Consider the following 17,803-nt stretch of genomic DNA (forward strand, 5'->3'; position numbering starts at 1 on the left):
CCCACCGGATTACGCACAGGCGTGGGCGGGAGGGGGCGTTCGCCTCCCTATGATTGGTTGAGTCAACTGTCAGTCCCCGCCCTGTCTCGCGGCAGTGGGGGGAGTGCGGTGACTGGCCGCGTGAGGCTGCGGGGGCGTCACGTGGCTCCCACAGTTACGCACGTGACGGGGCCCGCGCGGCGTCGCTGGCGGCCGTTGGTGCGGGGGGGAGGAGCGGCTCTGTGAGGCGCTCCCTGAGTGTGTGGTTTGGCGGCCCCGCGGCCTCACGCGGTGGGTGGAGGGAAACGGTGGCTGTGGGGTCAAAGGAAGAGCTGAGGAGGAGACGAGTAGAAGCAGAGGAGTGTGTGACTGGGACAGAGAGGAAGGAGTGCTCTGTCTGAGGAACACTCAGACACAGGGTTTGGTGTTGGATGACGTGGTCTTTGTGGGTCCCTTCCAACTCAGGAGCTTCTATGATCACAGATGCATTTGGGAGAGAGAGAAAATGGAGGTGTGTACCCAATTTCCATGCTCTTCTGGTTCTCTGGGATTGCTGAGGCCTGCTGTTACCTCAGTGGCTGTCACCTCCTGACCTCAGCCAGGCCTGCGTGCCTGTGCCTTGTTTCCACTTGGTGTCCTCAAGAGAATCCTGTTAAAACCTGAAGGTTGGAGCAGCTGAAAATGGGAGTTTTGGTGCCAAACAGCAAACAACAGAGATGCGATGAGCCTGTTGTGATACTGACCTGGTCATGCAGATACTGAGGGAAAAGAGCCTGCCTTGGAAAACCCAGGGGAGAGGGAGATACCTGAGACACTAACTTTGCCATAAGTGAAATACTATTACGCTGTTCAGTTTCCCTCTCTGCTCATAGCTGTTTTCTTGCAGTTTTTTTCCTCGGAGCGTGCGCAGCAGTATGTGAAAAGCATAGTGAAGCAACGTAGTACATTTTGTATAAGCCTAGAGAACCAGAAATGTTCATGTCAGTGGAGCAAAAGGTACCACGCTGCAATTGCCCCAGTAGTTTCACACTGTAGAAAGCAAGCAGATTTTGTTGAATGGATGGTTCAGAAAGTCCTACACAGGTGCACCCACGGATCTGGGAGAATCTGAACTCCTGGGCTGGTTCCTGGCTCTCCAAAAGTCCTAATGCATATGAACAAAATAGTTCTTGCTATTTTTTTCACACCTTTCCTATTTGCACTTTTGTCCAGAAGTGGGACTGTTAGCTAGTGAGACTGCATTTTTTCATCCACTGGATGTCAGTGTTACACTACTGCTGTGGTGCACTGCCAGGTGCTGGGAGAGCTTTGGCTGCTCTGGGGAGAGGGCTTCAGGAAGAGCTTTCCCATGTAGTGGGTATGTGATGGTAGGGAAGAACAGGGGAACAGGTTCGCTACAGTGTGTGGACACGCTACTGCCTTTGGGACCCTACTCACAAAGTTCATAAGATATAAAACCTCACAATGACTGAGACCTGAGGGAGACAAATCCTTCAGTGTTGGGGTCAATTCCACCTTTCCTCCTCGTGCTGTGAAAATACATGGCCTCATCTCTTTAAAAATCAAATTTACTCATTATATCAGGGACAAATAATGCTGCATCTAACAGAGTGCAGGAGAAGGGATAAAACACTAGAAGCAGCCTTGAAATCTGGAGTTGGAAGTTTTCTTAGATCTGACAGTGGTTTATTATTTCCAACAGTGCCATAACCTCCTTTTTAGAGGTTTGTTAGCTTTTTTAAAGTAGCGTATCTGATTGAACTCTGGTTACAGTCACCAGAAGCTGTTGTTATTGAAAGACACTGCCTGCTAAGCCTGTCCTTTTCCTGCTTCAGATCCTTTAAGCCTCAGCTGTTTAGTGGGCACAGAAAGTACCTGTTTGGTTACTTGCACTGCGAGTAGAGACAGGTTACCTTTTGGGAAGCCACAACAAAGCATATGTTGATCATCTTTACTGAGCATTACTTTTAGGTGTTTTGGTATGAAATGTGGCATTGGAAATATGATACAATGCTGTGCTTTATCAACAACTAAATAGCAGCCAGCACTGGAAAAAAAAGATGGCTGTTGTTAAAGTGATGATTCATGAAAAAGTAATAAAAGAATTTATGTTTTTTGTTACATATGAAGACAGGCTGATTAGGTTAATCTCTTGCTTATTTCTTTCTATTGGAAGCTGCATTTTTTTCTGTCCTTTTCCTGGAAGGCTTCAGTGAAGATTCTGCAGGCACGTGGCATCCAAGTATCAAAGGAATAAAACATTAATATTTGGAAACATTGGGGTACATTTTAAAATACCTATTTTCCAAATTTAAAAGTATTTGTACTAATTACTACTTTCAGAAAACATGTTTGCTAAGGATACAGCATTTCCTGTTCCTTCAGCTGATTGGTAAGAAGATATCCTAAGCATTCTTATGCATCCTTCACATAGATTTCCAGGGAGAAAGCAAGAGACAGAGGAAGTAAGACTTCTGTGCCTGGGAGCTATAAAAATGGGGATAGAAAGAAAGGATTTATGTTTAAAGTAGAGAAGAGCAGGCTTCAAACCAATTTTTTTTTTCCCCTAGATCTTCTATAACAGCAGAGAACAAATACAAATGAGCAGCTTAAAGAAAAAAACAGAGGTAATGAATACTACAATTAAATGAAAGCAGGAGGAATTGAGGGAGATCATATCAAATTTAATTTAATTTTCAAATTTGTACACTGGCCAGGTGATCAATGCTAATATTCCTGCTTTACAAAAAAAAAAAAAAAAAAAAAAAAAAAAAAAAAAACCCACCACCTTTAAAACTCCTAGCATTCAAAGATCTGAGTTTTAAGTCTCAGACATGTCTACATCCGTAACTGTACTCAACACAATAAGCTTATTTTGACATGACTTATTTTCATGTGCCATACCTATGAAAGACGTGCAGTTGCAACAGTTACAAGAACAGCTTATGTATGTCTTAGGCAAAATGCTTAGCAGAATTTTCAGCTTGTGCTGCCACACTCACATAATTCTGTTGAAAGGAAAAGGGGGAAAAAAGGAGAAGTTTGTCAGCCCACAGCTAAAGGGAAAATATTACCAATATGATGGCAGTTGTTCTTAAATGGAGAACAATTTATTACAGTATTTTGTTTTGTCTTTTTTCCTGGAGGCAAAACTAAAACAATGCTTTGTTAACAGTATTTGAAGCTATTTAAATATCACAATTTTCAGCAAAACAATATTAACATGTGGAGTTTCTTTAATAGAAAAATGGCAATTAGGAAAATGTTTTGAATAATATTGTATTCTCTTACCCAGTCTTTTTTTTTTTACCCACTTTTTTTTTTTTTTAAATGCTGGCAGAGGAAGATGTCTGCTTTGTGCTTCCAGTACTGAAAATGAACCAGTGTGCACATAAAAGTTATTGGCAGCCGTGCTGAGAACAGAGGTCATGAAGCTCTTCAGGCAAGATTTTATTTACCTTTTAACCTCCCCATTCCACCAACTTGGTCAGAGATATGATGCTCAACAGCGGTAGGTAGGAGCTTGCACAGAACAGTTTTGAGTCACCTTTAGCTGAACTTAAATAAAACTAAAGTATAGGTATGTGAAAGCAATTACAGTATTTTATTGTCACAGTTCCACCTTCATCATCAGGACAGCGTTAGAATTTTACATTCAGACATAGGGTAACTGCTAAACGCACTCTCTCCTTCCACTTTCCAAGGTTTAAGTGTACACTGGAGTTTCCATTGCTTCCAGGGCAGCCACACTTTCACATGCAGTGCTCATTTGTGTAATTTTTTATGTCACCCAGCCCCATTGCAATAGAAAAAAGGGCTGGGACACAAACCTCCCATCTCCTCCATTCCTCAGGGACGGTGAATATGTATATGCCCTTGCAAGCAGGGAATAAGGAAGCTGTGCATATCTGGTAGTACCACACATGCAGGACTAACGCTATTTGCTGGGAAAGCTCCCACCTGTCTTGTCTATTTCAAACTCCTACTAGGATAGCAGGAATATGTAATTTTTTTCCCCCAATTATTACTATTTTTTGCTGGGAGTTGTAGCTGTGTAGTAATTTAAGATGGCAGCTTTCCAAGACTTTGCAGTGATTCTAATTAATTAGGTACGTTGTTTAATTTTTTATTTTAACTTAGGCTTTTTCCTCATTCAAAAAGGCTCCCCTTGTCCTTTATTATTAAAAAGATCAAAGCAAGCAGAATGGCTGCCATTTTGCTTTAGTCTGCAGAAGCAAGACTGTTGTCAGGGAAAAGGTGCACTGCTGTCCACACCTGTCTGAAAACAATACTACAGGTGGAGTACCTGTGCTTCTTTGGTCTGGTGAGCTGGGCACGGACTGCGAGCAGCAGTGATGCTCTGCAAGAAGAATGTGTGAGAAGACAAGGAGCAGGATCTAGTAAACAGGGTGAAGTGTAATTGGAGAGTGGGGCAAGAAAGTGCAGACCGAAGGACAGAAAATCTGGAGGTGGAAACATCTGTTTCCTTTGCTGCTGTGGAAAACTGTGCCTTCTTCAGGCAGACCAAGGGGAAAGAACCCACAAAAATTGCCATAATCAGGGAGTTAGAGCTATAATTTGACTGCTTAAACTCTCCCTCATGTTGGATGGCGGTTACACTGTTCCCCCTTCCACAGGCTTCCTTTTCTCCACAACTTTTTAAAAATGGTGTTTGAGGCGAAGCATAACATCTATATTTTTATTTTAAAACAAGTGTGTAACAGGATTGCTTACTGCCACCTGCAGAGGAACTGGAATCAATTACAGTAGAACCTGAGGACAGAAAGTGAGAATAATACAGGAAGGGAGCATCATAAGGAAGAAAGCTACAGGAGGAAAACAACTGCAAGACAGCACAACATTAGGACCAGAAGAAAAACCTGAAAATCTCAGTGCAAAGGAGAATGAGGACAGTGGTGGGAAAAACGTGGGACAAACATTATGTGCCAAGGAGTGGGAAGCTGCATGGGAGGTTTCTTGGATCCAGGGCTGCACACAGAAGGTGTATTTCATCTCTCCCACACAGATACGTGGGCACACGTGCACACAAAGCCTTTCCTGGCTCTTACCAGCCACAGCCTCCTCCTTGCCTTTGCATCAGCTGCAGGGAGGCCCTAGCAAGGATCCCAAAGAAAGAGCTGCACAGAGAACAGAGGGATGACGACAGTGGTGACAGCAAGAAGAGCTGCGCAGGGAAATGGACCAGCAGCAGCCGTTTCCATGACTTGGCCTCCAGCAGTCACTGGAACAGAGAACAGCAAAGCTGGGTGGGCCAGGCTGTTTCTTCTTTAATACTCAAATCTGACTGCTTACAAACCCTGTGACTCACTCACTGTCCCAGCTCATCTTCTGCAATGGTTGGCAGCAAAGTTACATCCAGGTTCACGAGTACAGCTTTGTGTCACCCCCTTGATGGAAGCCTGCCAGCAGCTTCCCCGTGGCTGAGCTGCTGCTGGGAGCTCAGGGTGGGGCTGCATGGGCAAAGCCAGCAGGCTGACTCCTGGGAGCAATTACGAGACCTCTTGGTAGCAGATGATCTCTTCAGAACCACTGATTAATCACACACAAGCAGAAACGGATGAAGACTCAATTGCTCAGGGGCTAACAAAACATTTGGCCCACTGGGCTATTTTCTTTTTGCACAGGAAAGGAATGATGATGAGGATTCTGGAGGATTTCATCATGCACTGACAACCATTCGCAAAACAGCATGTTCTTCCCCACACTTGTGAAAAAGCAAGCAAAAACCCCAGGGCTTTCCTTCTAATCCTGCACTAAACCTACTCCCAGGCAGCTAGAAGAAAGTCAAAACTTTGTTGGGTTTTTCTTTCTTTCTTTCTCCTAAAACAGAGCAAGATATTCTGTGGTTGTTGTTCTGGATTCATTGACTCTGCTAAAGAAACCATGTTCCCTTTTAAGAGCCCTGAGCAGCTCAGTTCTACTGTTTGTTTCTGCTGCTTGGACTGCACTTGACTGCTGCTAGCTTGTTTCCTGACAGTGAGAACCTCGCAGAGCTTAAACCAGCCCTGGCAGCAATTCTACCTTACAGTCTTGCTTCCACAGGCTAACCAGAACACAAAGAGCAATGAAAATACACATTAACGCTACTCTTAACAAGGCGTTCCAGACCAGGGCTATGTTTGAGAAGAAGTTTGTGCTTATCAAGAGAGTTCAACTCCTGAATCCTTCTATTGCAGCAATTGTTTTTGAAGCAATATTCAATGCAAAGACCCTACAGCGTTTTCAAGGGTTCCCTCACATTAGCAACACTGCTGTGCGCGAGTGAATTCCCAATTACTTATACCAAACGCTACTTACACGGAAGACTTTGAAACAAGATGGAGCCTGCCTGAAACAACATCCTCCTTTTGGCTGCAGGGTATAGCATCTGTGGCTGGCGCCTGTGCTTGTCTGTCTCTGTCTTTGTTCTTGTGAGTTTGTCTCCTTGGATGCAAAAGGGAAGCTGTTGGTCATACTGTGCTGTCAGGAACTCCAGCGTACATCCAGCATAACCCCAGTGGGCGCAGTGAAATTAATCCAGATTTGCAGAAGTATAACTTTGACTCTGTAGATTAATTCACATGTTTAAAAGCGGTTTGGAAATTGGTGAGAAACCAGTGGAGACCGCTCTAACTTTTCCTTCCAGAAAAGTTTTGATTTATTGAAATGCTGCAGTCATAAATACAGAGCAAAGGAAGTGAATATATTACAGTGTCTTCATTGTAAAAGGGCAATGGCAGATGCTTGGATAAACCAGGAGACAGGTCTTTATTTCAGCGCAATGCCCGCAAGGATTTCTACCTCTCATACCTCTCCAAGAAGTTATTTTAACTACCTTCCTATGAGATATATTAGGCTGTGAAGGAGAATCTCAAACAGGTGGTAGAATAACGAAGTCCTACAAAGATACGCTGGTGAATTGTCTTGTATTGCGCTAGGGCAACGGCCCAGATGACCTAGTGGCCTTTTCCATTTCTAACATCCGTGATTGCCACAGTTACACCTCAGGATACTAAGCAGAGCCATTTTCTTCCTTTCAGAAGCAGCAAAATGTCACTAATGGCCATGCTAAATCAGAGGAACTTATCCTTCTGCAGATGTGTTACGCACTTAGCAAGACAGCTATAAATGATCCCACTTGGTTTATATTTGCTATTTTCCATTTCTGTAGTGCGAGTGCGCTGCTCAAGGGGACTGCCAGCCACGAGAAAGAATTTCTGGTAGGAGATTAAGGATAACTAAGGAAATGGTTGTATGACCTATAAAGAGAGGATCATAAATATTGCAACAATAAAACCAATAGCTCTTTCAAAGTTTAAATAGCTTTTCTTTTCAAACACTTGAAGTAAATGCCCTTTTCCCAGGGTTGTCTAGCATCTGCACCTTGGGATTTTGCTCAGTTTCACCAAATATATTGTAATTTCTCAGAGAGATAGCTTTTCCTTTTAATCATTTTTCTTTGTGGAAGTGTCCCCTTCAGAGAAGTTGGAGCCCAGTTACCTCGAAGTGCCTTATTACTTCCTCTAGTACTGAAGTTTCAGAGAAGCCAGAGCACACCAACAGTAAAATAGCTTCTGCATTTCTTAAGCACCATGGTCACAAACAATGCAAGATGAGGCAAGTGTGATTCTGTCCTTCATAAACAAGCAACACCACTTATACATTTTCTTACGTGCTAGAGGAAACCTCAGACACAAGGGTCTGCCCATGTAAATACTGAGGTATAGAATTTATTTTCTTCACAATCTCAACTGTGGAAAAAGCCAGACCTGGGCTGCTGTCACTCTGCATAGTAGAAGACAACCGACATTCCTATCCCACACACACTGTTGGCATGCAAAACATGCCTTTGTTTTCACGGTGTAGGATCCAGCTCTAGAGTAAGCAACCTGGTTTTATGTGCTCACTTCCCCCCATATTCCATCCTACATTATTGTGTACCTAATTCGGGGGAAGCTCAAACTAATGTTCCACCAGCTATATCACAGGGATGCACGCACATCTTGCCAAAGCATTCCTATGCCTTTGTCACACCATTTTCTCATGTTCATTTAATATACGTCTTACGCCCTGGTTTGGGAGTACTGCTTTGGATACAAAAAAAGTCACTACGCCTGCCACAGTACAGAGGCTAGAGAGCCTCGATATTAGTCCTCTATCCTGTGTATTGCTCAGATTGCAGAAAGCAACATCCTTTCTGTAACAGCCACTCCAGTTTGGTAAATCAAAAAGCTGAAGAAACACGGTGTTCATTCAGCCCACAGTGGGCACGTGCCAAATCCACCCCCAAGCCCATGCAAAATGCTGATCTGGCCACAGCCCACTGGCACAACATATTTTTCTCACTTGCACAATTGCAATAAAGTTCACTATTCAGCAGCTTTTTTTTTTTTTTTTTTTGCTTTGCTTTAAATAAATTAAAAAGGCAGAAGACCCTTGAATACAGACAATACTTAGAAAGTATCCTTGACCTGACCTCCCTGTTGCTTGCCTATGGTACCATATGCATTTGCATTAAAATCAGGTCTCATTTTTATATTCTGTGTTTCAGGCCCTCTGTAATGGCTACATTCCTCATTATTCAAATGTTTTAGTCTGGTTCTATGCTCCGTCAGCTTTCCTGCGCGAATTCCACACGTAACCAGGAAAATACAAGCAACAATTTCACACATCTGTTGTCATTTAATCTTGGCTTTCAGCACACCCTATCATCAAGAAGTTGCCTGTCTCAGGTAGAAAGCAAGAGAAGGGCTGTTTCATGCTCACAGTTCTCCTACAAGGTGACTTATCTAATATTTTAGAAAAAGAAAACAAAACCTGACAAGGCAGATGAAAAGGCAGGAGCTGGTATCGCAGCTAAGCTGACTGAAAATGGAGTGAGAAACAGAATTAGAAACATCTCAAAAACTTCTGACATTGACAGATCACATTATGAATTTAGGATACATCAGCAAGTCTGCCCTAAGTTCCTATGCAGATGCTTTTCAGCTATTCTTCCTTGCTTTCATGTCTTGTTGAAAAGCATGGCAAATTTGCCCACATTGTGAGTGAGACTGGAGAAGCTGAAACACTATATATTAAGGTGTGGTTTTCTGCATCCTCACTCCGTGGGTATGCATGTCCAGACTTGCAGCAGAAATCAGAAATAGGTGTTGTGCCAAGAGTTAGGTAAACATCTGTCAGCCCTGCTACATGCTACAGTTTCATCTACATCCATAGGTTTCTCTTCTGAGAGGGTTCCTGCAGTTGTTTGTGCTTTTGGTGAACTTGTTTACAAGGATTCCCAAATTTGCAAATTTCCTCTAAGACAGGGACACAAGGTCTAGGTGACACAAAGAGGTCTTTCATTCCGGGGCTGTTGCCTGATTTTGAAAGAGCACAAATGAAAGTGTCAAGAAACAAGAAAAAAGTTGAATATTCAAGTAAATAATAAATAGTAATATTTAAGATAAAGTACATTTTTCTTACTTTCTTGGAGAACCTCCCTGAGATAAATACAGGAAAAGAAAAGGCACAAAGGGATGGTATTAATACTGGAGCCCTGACATACTCTGTAAAACAAGCTTGGATTAGATAGACTCCTTTTAAACTGTAAGGATGCAATTGCTATGTGGTCTTAAAACACAGAAGGAAAGACAAAGATTATGTTTACTGCAAGTACATTTTCATGTACCGTAATGCCCAGAAGTAAAATAGAGACTGGATTTATTCTGAAACATGGTCAGGAATTTTAAAAAAGGCTTTTGTATACACAAACAAAGGGAGCACGGGAAACGAGCTAGGGAGTTACTTAAATGTCAAGGATTGTACTGTACCAGGTAAACCTGAAATGTAGCAGAGGGATTCTGTTTCATAAGTGAAATGTCATCACTGATGGGAACAAATTATATAGGAAAGATGGAAAGGGAAGCAGAGGTGGCACTTCGTCATATGCATTTATAGCTGCAGCAAGACATAGTTCAGCTGCAAAGAGAGTGGTAATGAAGAAGAACACCAAAGAGAAACTGCAGTGGACACCTACTACAGCCTGCTCCAATGATTTAGAGCCTCTCTCAAGGTAGTCAGAGCCAGAAGACACTGCGCTTGTATGGGCAGCTGAATTCCCCACATCTGTTAACAAACATAGCATTGGCCAAAGATGTTTACGTGTCACACAGAAACCTACTCTAATCCAGAGAGTACAGGTTCTTCACAAATAAATTTTAAAAATCCCAGCAATCTAGGAAGTGCAGTTGAGAAATTAAAAACAACACCAATGAACAAATTACCTGAACATAACATAGCAAAGAGTTTATTTGACTTAGAAAACATCTTTGGCATAAGTCACTGAACACAAGTACATTAAATATACAAGTGCATCCCACAGGAAACATAGAAGGCACACACTCAGCCAAGACACTCTTTCAGAACCACTCCCCATTTCACATCAGAAATAGCAAGCTGCAAGCCCCAGTTTCATTACTCTTTTTCCAAAACCAAGACTGGCCAGTATAGGTCCCATGGTACACCACATGATCAGCAAACCTGGGCTCACATGACGAAGAGCGAAGAAGATCCAGAGAACAGACAACCTCTTGGGATTGTCCAGGCTCAGGAAACAGACTCCAAAGAGAGCTGACCTTGTTCTTCCCAATAGCAACCACCAGATATCTCCCATCTTTCCCACTCCCTTGGAAGGTTAATGACTTGGTTACATTAGTTCCAAGAGCTGGCTTCTTGAACTAGGACAAAATGACATCTTATTTGAAGACTGCTGTACCTTCAGCTTCCATTAAGAGACTTCTAACAGAATTGATAACTGCTACTTCTCACCCCTCTACTCCCAGCAAGATCAACAGCATTTTATCTGGAGAATGTAAGAGGTTCATTTTACAGGTCACAGCTTTAGGATCCTAGTACTTATGAGGAACCACAATTAATAAAATAAATGCCGTCACCTCACCAGGACTCAGAACCGTTGCCATAGAAGCAGCCAAATATCCAAGTTCACCTGATCTTGTCTGCAGGGAAGAACAAGTTCCACCAGAGTCTGAAACATTCCCTCTGGATCAGCAAGGTTGCGTGCATCCCTAAAGAGTCACGCCAAGTTTAAGAAGCAGATTCACATCATGCAAGAAAGCAAGTTTGCTCTCTTCAATTCAGTTAATTAACAATGTGTAATAAGCCTGAGGGATTCTGCTAGACTCTGGAGTCAAGGCATGAGATTAGACTTATATGACTTTCAAGCAATAAAAATAGGGAACGGAATTAAAAATGAATGAACAAACCCTACATTTTAGGAACTGGTGTGGCAACAAAACAGAAGACAAATTGATGAGAGATTCTCACTAGAAAGGAGATCCTGTTAGTTGACAATGCTAAAGAAAGTGCTTTCCCATCTTTCATAGGAAAAAGAAAGTAAAGCATGTTAATCAGCAAGCACAGAATAGAAGAAATAGCAAGTGAAATCAGCTTCTCAGGTGATTTAAGTCACTCCACCCCAGATGAAGCAACAAAGACAAAAAACCTAAAGAGATAGAGGACTTCCTGGAAAACCTGACCAGATACATCAACACAGTACTAGTCAGTAAATTAGCCTATTGCACAATTAAAAAAAATAAATAAATATCATAAAAGTCTGGGAGTACAAGGAAGCACCAGGTGACAATATTTCTATCAGAACAAAAAACTGGAACCACATTGGCCTTATAAATTTCTCTTGAATCTCTGCTAACAAAGTGAAATAAATACGAGGAGAGAAAAAAATCTCCTAATCATTTGGAAAATAATGGAAGCATGGCAAAATCAAGCCATTTTAGACAGCTGTACACATATATAGCAAATAGCTTTTGGCACATAAACATTGCACCCACAGCCAACAAGATATCTCATGTATTAACTTACTTCTGTGTCCAAGTGATGGTGTAATTTCCAACACCTCTTCTCTTCCATTACCAGGAACAATTTTATAAAACACTGCTGATAATAGGAGCTGACAGACCTAGCAGTAAAACTACAGCCTGCTCCCAGAAGGCTATATAGAATAACTATATAGAGTCACAAGCATTTAACCCACTGCGTGAAGGTGTATTTAACAGAGAGCATTTGGTATGTTAGGGTCTTGAGATATTCTACAGGGTAAAATCAGAGTAAAACAAACCTGCTTGCCATTCAAATTAAATTCATTTCCAGGAAAGGCAGTTAATTAATCAATCAATCATATTTTATCATTAACTAGAGGCAGCTGTTTTAGTGTAACAACCAACACTGCACCCCAGCACCTGGAAGAGCCTTTGGAGCAGTTTGTTCTGTGCTGGTAGTGCAGCAGTTGTCTTTGTTGTCCTTGTGCACTGAAATAAACTCAACAGTGTCTCAACACAAAAAAAAGAAAGAAAATGAAACCTATATTCTTCTGATGTCTGTATAGTTTTCTGGCAAACAGGTATGTTACTTTTCAGGTGTCTACTATGACTAGGATTTATTTTTCTTAGATATCACAAGAGGGCTTATTTATGACAGGAGAGTATATAATTTAGATGGAAAGAAAGCAGAGTGAAACATCAATCTGCATACTGAGGGAACAAAAACAACCGGCTTCTCCACTTTGTTAGTGGCAGAACTGGAAAAGAGCCAGTGAACTAGAGGGCAGCGGTGTTGAACAGGTCCCCTATAATGAATAGCTTCACATACCATGAACCTGTAGCTTGGAAAAATGATGGCTGAGGACATGTATGATACAGGTCTGTAAAAAGTGGCAAGGAGACGAGGAATAGGAGTGGTCAGAACTACATCTGACAATGGAAGAATGAGGGTCACTCAATGAAATCATCAAGTAAACCATTAAAACTGCCTGAAGACTGTTCTTTTTAATACCACACAATGAACTTAGGGTCCATTGCCGCAGAACACTGTGGAGGCCAAATGTATAAAAGGATTTTTAAAAAAAGACTAAGTGCATTCATTAAGGCCAGGTCCAGAAGGAACTGCCAGTTCAGAAAGTCCATAGACTGCTGGAACAGCGTCAGAGAAAGATTTTTGTACCCGAGCTTTAATTTTTATGCTTCTGTGATCACCTGTTACTGGGTGCCCTCAGAGAGAGGACAGCAGATTAGATGGCCTTTGGTCTGATTGCATGCAACATCTCTTATGGATCAAAGCTCATGATTTAGGCATTTTTTAAGAGCTTGGAAATGTTAACCTGACAAAAAAAAAAAAAAAAAAAAAAAAAAAGGAGCATTCGAAAAACTCGTCTGCCTGCCTTGCTTTTTTTCAGCCTCAGAGATGTGCTCCTTAATCATACAGTTTCCATGAAGGGTAGAGTACCGCTCACTTAGCAACAAACAGGATTTTATAGCAGCCATCGAAGGCTGTGTGACTGCTCCCAGATCTGCCCACTCTCCCGTTTAAGGCATTTCTCTGACCCACTCTCAGCTACAGGTTAAGCACTCCCCTAATACTCCAGTGCTTCTCTTTAACAGATTATTGCCAAATCGCTTTGTTTGACTACTATATTTACAACCTGGAAAAGGCAGTTAAGATACTAATCCATTGGCCTCTTCTAGCTAAACTCTTCTCCCCTGACCACTAATTTCTGTGTGGGTAAGTGACAACGGGAATCTACAGGAAGACTCCTTGAGGACAAAGCATTGCTATGCTGTCTGTAAACATCACCGTTTCACCCAGAATTTGCTGCTGATTGGACTTCGCTTCCAGCCGGTCAGACCAATACATTTCTGCAATGCAGTAGAGTAAACAATGCAACACAGTGATTCTGAGTCTGTAACTAAACAGACTGAAGTAGCAGCACAAGTAAGTCAGAAAATCTCCTGCATTTATCTGGACACAGAGCAAGCTCTGAGACCCAGTCATCACAGTTGTTTTTATGTATAAAATCTATAAGCACACACACGTATGGACTAATACATTCATCATTAACCCTCACTTAAGGGATCAACCATCCAAAGTCTATGCTTCACCCAGTAAATATGATTTAACTGGGGGTGCCAGCTGCATCCAGGACCACACAGTGGCTTGACAGACCACCGTGGAAGGACAAATCAATAATCATGTTACTAAACCAGCTTGTTCAGTCTTCAGTTTCCCAGACAATCAAGATAACACACAGGTAGATTGTTTGCTTTTATCGCTTGTAGTGGAGTTTGGACCCACATTACCTGGAATGAAAAGAAGTTAAAAAAATGTTAATATTAAGTAAATAAGATCTGGATAAAGTTTAGACTCAAGCTTTAATCCTTGTTATTTATCATACACCTCATGTTAGATCTACATCACTCTGCATTCTCTTGGGGTTTTATTTCCTCATTCTGTGAAATGAAGAGACACTAAAAAAATAGCAAATACAGAGTATACTATGGAGAAAGCCACTGGAGAAGTACTTCCAGGCTTTGGCCTGTACCCAGGCTAGCATCAGTGGAATTCTCAGATCCCAGATGGTGCTGAAAAGCAGTCTGGCCGTGACTTGAGTGGAAGGTTTTCCAAGCAGTAAGGGATGAAAACAAAAAAGAAAGGTCAGGTCATCTCATCCATGAGATCCCAACACACATTTTCAATAGAGCTTTTCCCATGTTCGGTATTAAACATCTCAAGTGGTGATATTTCCACCATTTCCTTTGCAAGAGAAATCCAGAGACCTCAGGGTCCCTCAGTTAAGTAGCATATAATGCTGCCCAAATTTTTATCTTCTTAGGGTTTATTCCATTGCTCATTCTATAGATTTCCTTCTCCAAATGTCTGTACTTTTTAATACTTGAACTTTATTTCAGCCAGATTCTGAACTGGATGCCCCAGCAAACCTTTTTCAAGCACCGTTATAAAGTGTGTTTGCGTAAGCTTTTGCAAGTAAGTGAGCGCTGTACTCAGGGCTTAGCTAGGCTTACACAACGTATATCACGTACATCCCAAGGCTGTATGTACTGAGGGGGGCAGCTGCATGGCTTGCAGCCACTCTGAACAAGGGCAGACCTCGCTTACATGTTTCTACAGAAGGAAGGGATAGGTACATCTCTCATGCAGTTGGAGCCAATGATCTATACAGGAAAACTGCCCGACATGTTACTGAGAAGTCTCAACATCGCTGAAATGAGGAAAAATTCAATCCAAGCACTGCCCTTGAACTGGGCTTTAAGTGCATTATTTTTTCACAGAGTCGTGGAATCACTATGGTTGGAAAAGATCACTAAATTCATGTTGTCCAGCCATCCATTTGGATGTGGGTATTTGACCAACATTTTCCTCACCTGTACCTATGGTAAAGAGGAGAGCTCCCTCTCCCCTTCCGCACAGCAATTTCTGCATATCCACATGGGAGGCTGCACTGCAGTCCGCTCTCCCTTTTGTGGTTGTTCTATATGCTACAGCCTACTCCCCACAACTCCCCATGGCACTTCATTCTAACTCCTGTACCCCTTTGACCCATTGTGTATGTTACTACTAATCTTACCATTGCCCCTATCTCCTCACCACATGTTCAAGTATCAAGTTCAAGACCTTCATGTTTATCTTCAAAAGCATCATTGCTCCCTCTCAGCTCAGTCTCAGCTCTCAGCTCCTTTATTCTTCTCACTTTTCCTACTCTTGTCTTCTGGCCTTTTTCTACAGATCCTGCTACAGTTAGAGCAAACACAGTCCTTCCGTGTATGCAACATCATTTCCTTCTTTCTCTTTACAACAGGAGCTAAAATGTCCAGTTACCACCAGTCTATGATCCCACTTGGGCTGAATAGCACTGGTGATACATAAACAGCTATTTCTGCCCACTTAGACTGCTGCTTGCAGGGGAGAAAACAAAACAAAAAGCCAATGCCTTCCAAAGGCATGCAGCTTTCAAACCCTTGCAGTATTTCCCAGAAACTGCAGACAGACATCAGTCTCTTTGCTGCTCACAGCCTGCCCAGCAGCAGCATAAAATTAACAACATTCTGGTCAGGTTCAGAGCTGCTGCTGTTGTGCTCCAAAGCAGGCAACAGTGAAATTCAAGAACTGTGTTGATTTGATGGTGTGGTTTAAGCAAACCTTGTAAGACAAAACACAATCTCCATGTACTGTAGTAGGACAACACCCCAGAAAGATAATTTGAGCATGTAATTTAGGACATTACTATCTGTAGCCCTTGTATTTTCCAGACTCCCCATTCTAACTTGTAGTTAAAATTTTCTAGCATGTAAATACTAACAGATTTTCAGAGACTGTTGCAAAATACAGTTTCATCCCATCCCAGTTTGTGTTCTTTTCAACACCATTTGCTCTTATGAGACTGAACTGGACCTTTAGCCTCCTTGAATAATGTCTTTCAATTACTCTGCAAGCTACTTGGGGTGTAGATCTGGTCTTTCTGTGCATTTGCAAGATGTGATGTGCCTCTATGGTACTACAGAATTACAGAATTAATGGTGACTTTAGAGGATGTGTACACAGGCAGGCCCAAAGGGCTTAAGTGTGCTGTTTAATCTTTACAAAAGGTAAGGGCAACAATTTCAAACTGTGAAGCTCTGAATAATTGCATCCTAACCTGACTGCATATAGAGCACCTTCTCCCTCCTTCATTTCCACTTCTTATCTCCCTTTTGTCACTCAGGGTATTGTAGCATCAGTTTTGACTAGGTCTGCTCAGAGACAACTTTTAAAACTTTGCAAGTCATACAGTTTCCTCAGAACAAAGGGTGTCCTGTTTTTATCTTTAAGCTAGAACTCTATTTCATATCCACATTCAGGATGCTTTTATTAAATTCTAGTGAAGCACACGCTGCTAATCAAGTAGCTGCAGGATCCTCTGTGGTAACCCAATTTTTCCTTTCACATGAGTCTCATCTCTCTAACGTGCCCTCTGCTATCTCTGTTCACTTTTGGAACCACTAGGCTAGTGAAGCTTTCTTTCACAAGCAGTGAGTCAATTCAAACACAACACACAGTGATCTTCCTCCAGCCTTTTACATGGGATGACCTAAGCCTACTTGCACCATACTTCAAAAGCTGCAGAGTCTCCCACTGTCACCAGAGCAGGAAATCTCATTTAGCATAAAGCAAAAAAGGAAACATTTGCACTGACTTCTTGGAAAGACTTGTCAGGAAGAACACAGCAGGAAGATTGGAGTACTGAACCTCTGCTGCTTCCCTGCACTTTCAAACTGGCTTGCCTGGACCATCTTAGGTCTCCCAAGTTCAGTGTTTTGTGTTCTCCTTTATTAAAAGAGGTGCCAGCACTCAGGAAGTAGCAGTGACAATTATAAATAGCATGATAGTGTCTTTATGGAAATGGTCCAGACCAAGCTGGCATAGATCCACTGTGTTGTAAGGAATAGAGAAGTAGAGACATCCCTGCTGCCCTGACCTATGCTATGCAATGCCCAGAAGGGCTCAGTGCCCCAGTGTCCAACTAGAAAGATCAGTCTCTTTCTTGCCTTAATCTGGACCTAATTTCGCCTTGATATTGTAGGAATTGAGGGCTGTCTGCCTTAAAGCAGCTGATAACAAGAAACTCGGGGAATGTCTGATACTATGAAGTGCTGACAAATCTGAGCTTACACAATTCTCCACTTCTGTCACTAGAGGGTAGTGCAAGTCCTCAGGTCCAATCCTCTGAAAAGAAATGCCCATACATCTCCCTATATGTCTACGAATTTTCTTTTTCCTGGCTCTGAGGAATAGGGCCTAGCAGCACATGCTGTCTACTCAGAAAATAAAGTGATCTGATGAGAGGGTAAAGATGAAGATTTACTTTTGCCTCCCCAAATGACAAACACATCCTAAAATGGGTCTACTATAGTCTCAAATAAGCCATTTACATTTTCTTATAGTTCTCCTTTCTCATGTTCATTTGGCATTTTTG

General features: G+C 42.0%; 1 protein-coding gene and 1 long non-coding RNA gene across 2 annotated transcripts in view; one reads left to right on the forward strand and one right to left on the reverse strand.

Moving 5' to 3' along the window:
- On the forward strand, nt 1-3,440 carry LOC110392462. The gene is made up of 3 exons (XR_002434395.1): nt 1-490; nt 2,550-2,606; nt 3,320-3,440. It is a non-coding gene; the product is annotated as an uncharacterized LOC110392462 (long non-coding RNA).
- FAM83F (family with sequence similarity 83 member F) overlaps nt 3,277-17,803 on the reverse strand; it is a 27,832-nt gene continuing 13,305 nt past the window's right edge. The window contains exon 5 of the mRNA XM_021384691.1: nt 3,277-14,132. Within this exon, the coding sequence (XP_021240366.1) occupies nt 14,068-14,132 (65 nt within the window). The 3' untranslated portion in view covers nt 3,277-14,067. The remainder of the gene's footprint in view (nt 14,133-17,803) is intronic.

The sequence above is a fragment of the Numida meleagris genome, chromosome 1 (genome assembly GCF_002078875.1).
Source record: "Numida meleagris isolate 19003 breed g44 Domestic line chromosome 1, NumMel1.0, whole genome shotgun sequence".
Lineage (NCBI taxonomy): Eukaryota > Metazoa > Chordata > Aves > Galliformes > Numididae > Numida > Numida meleagris.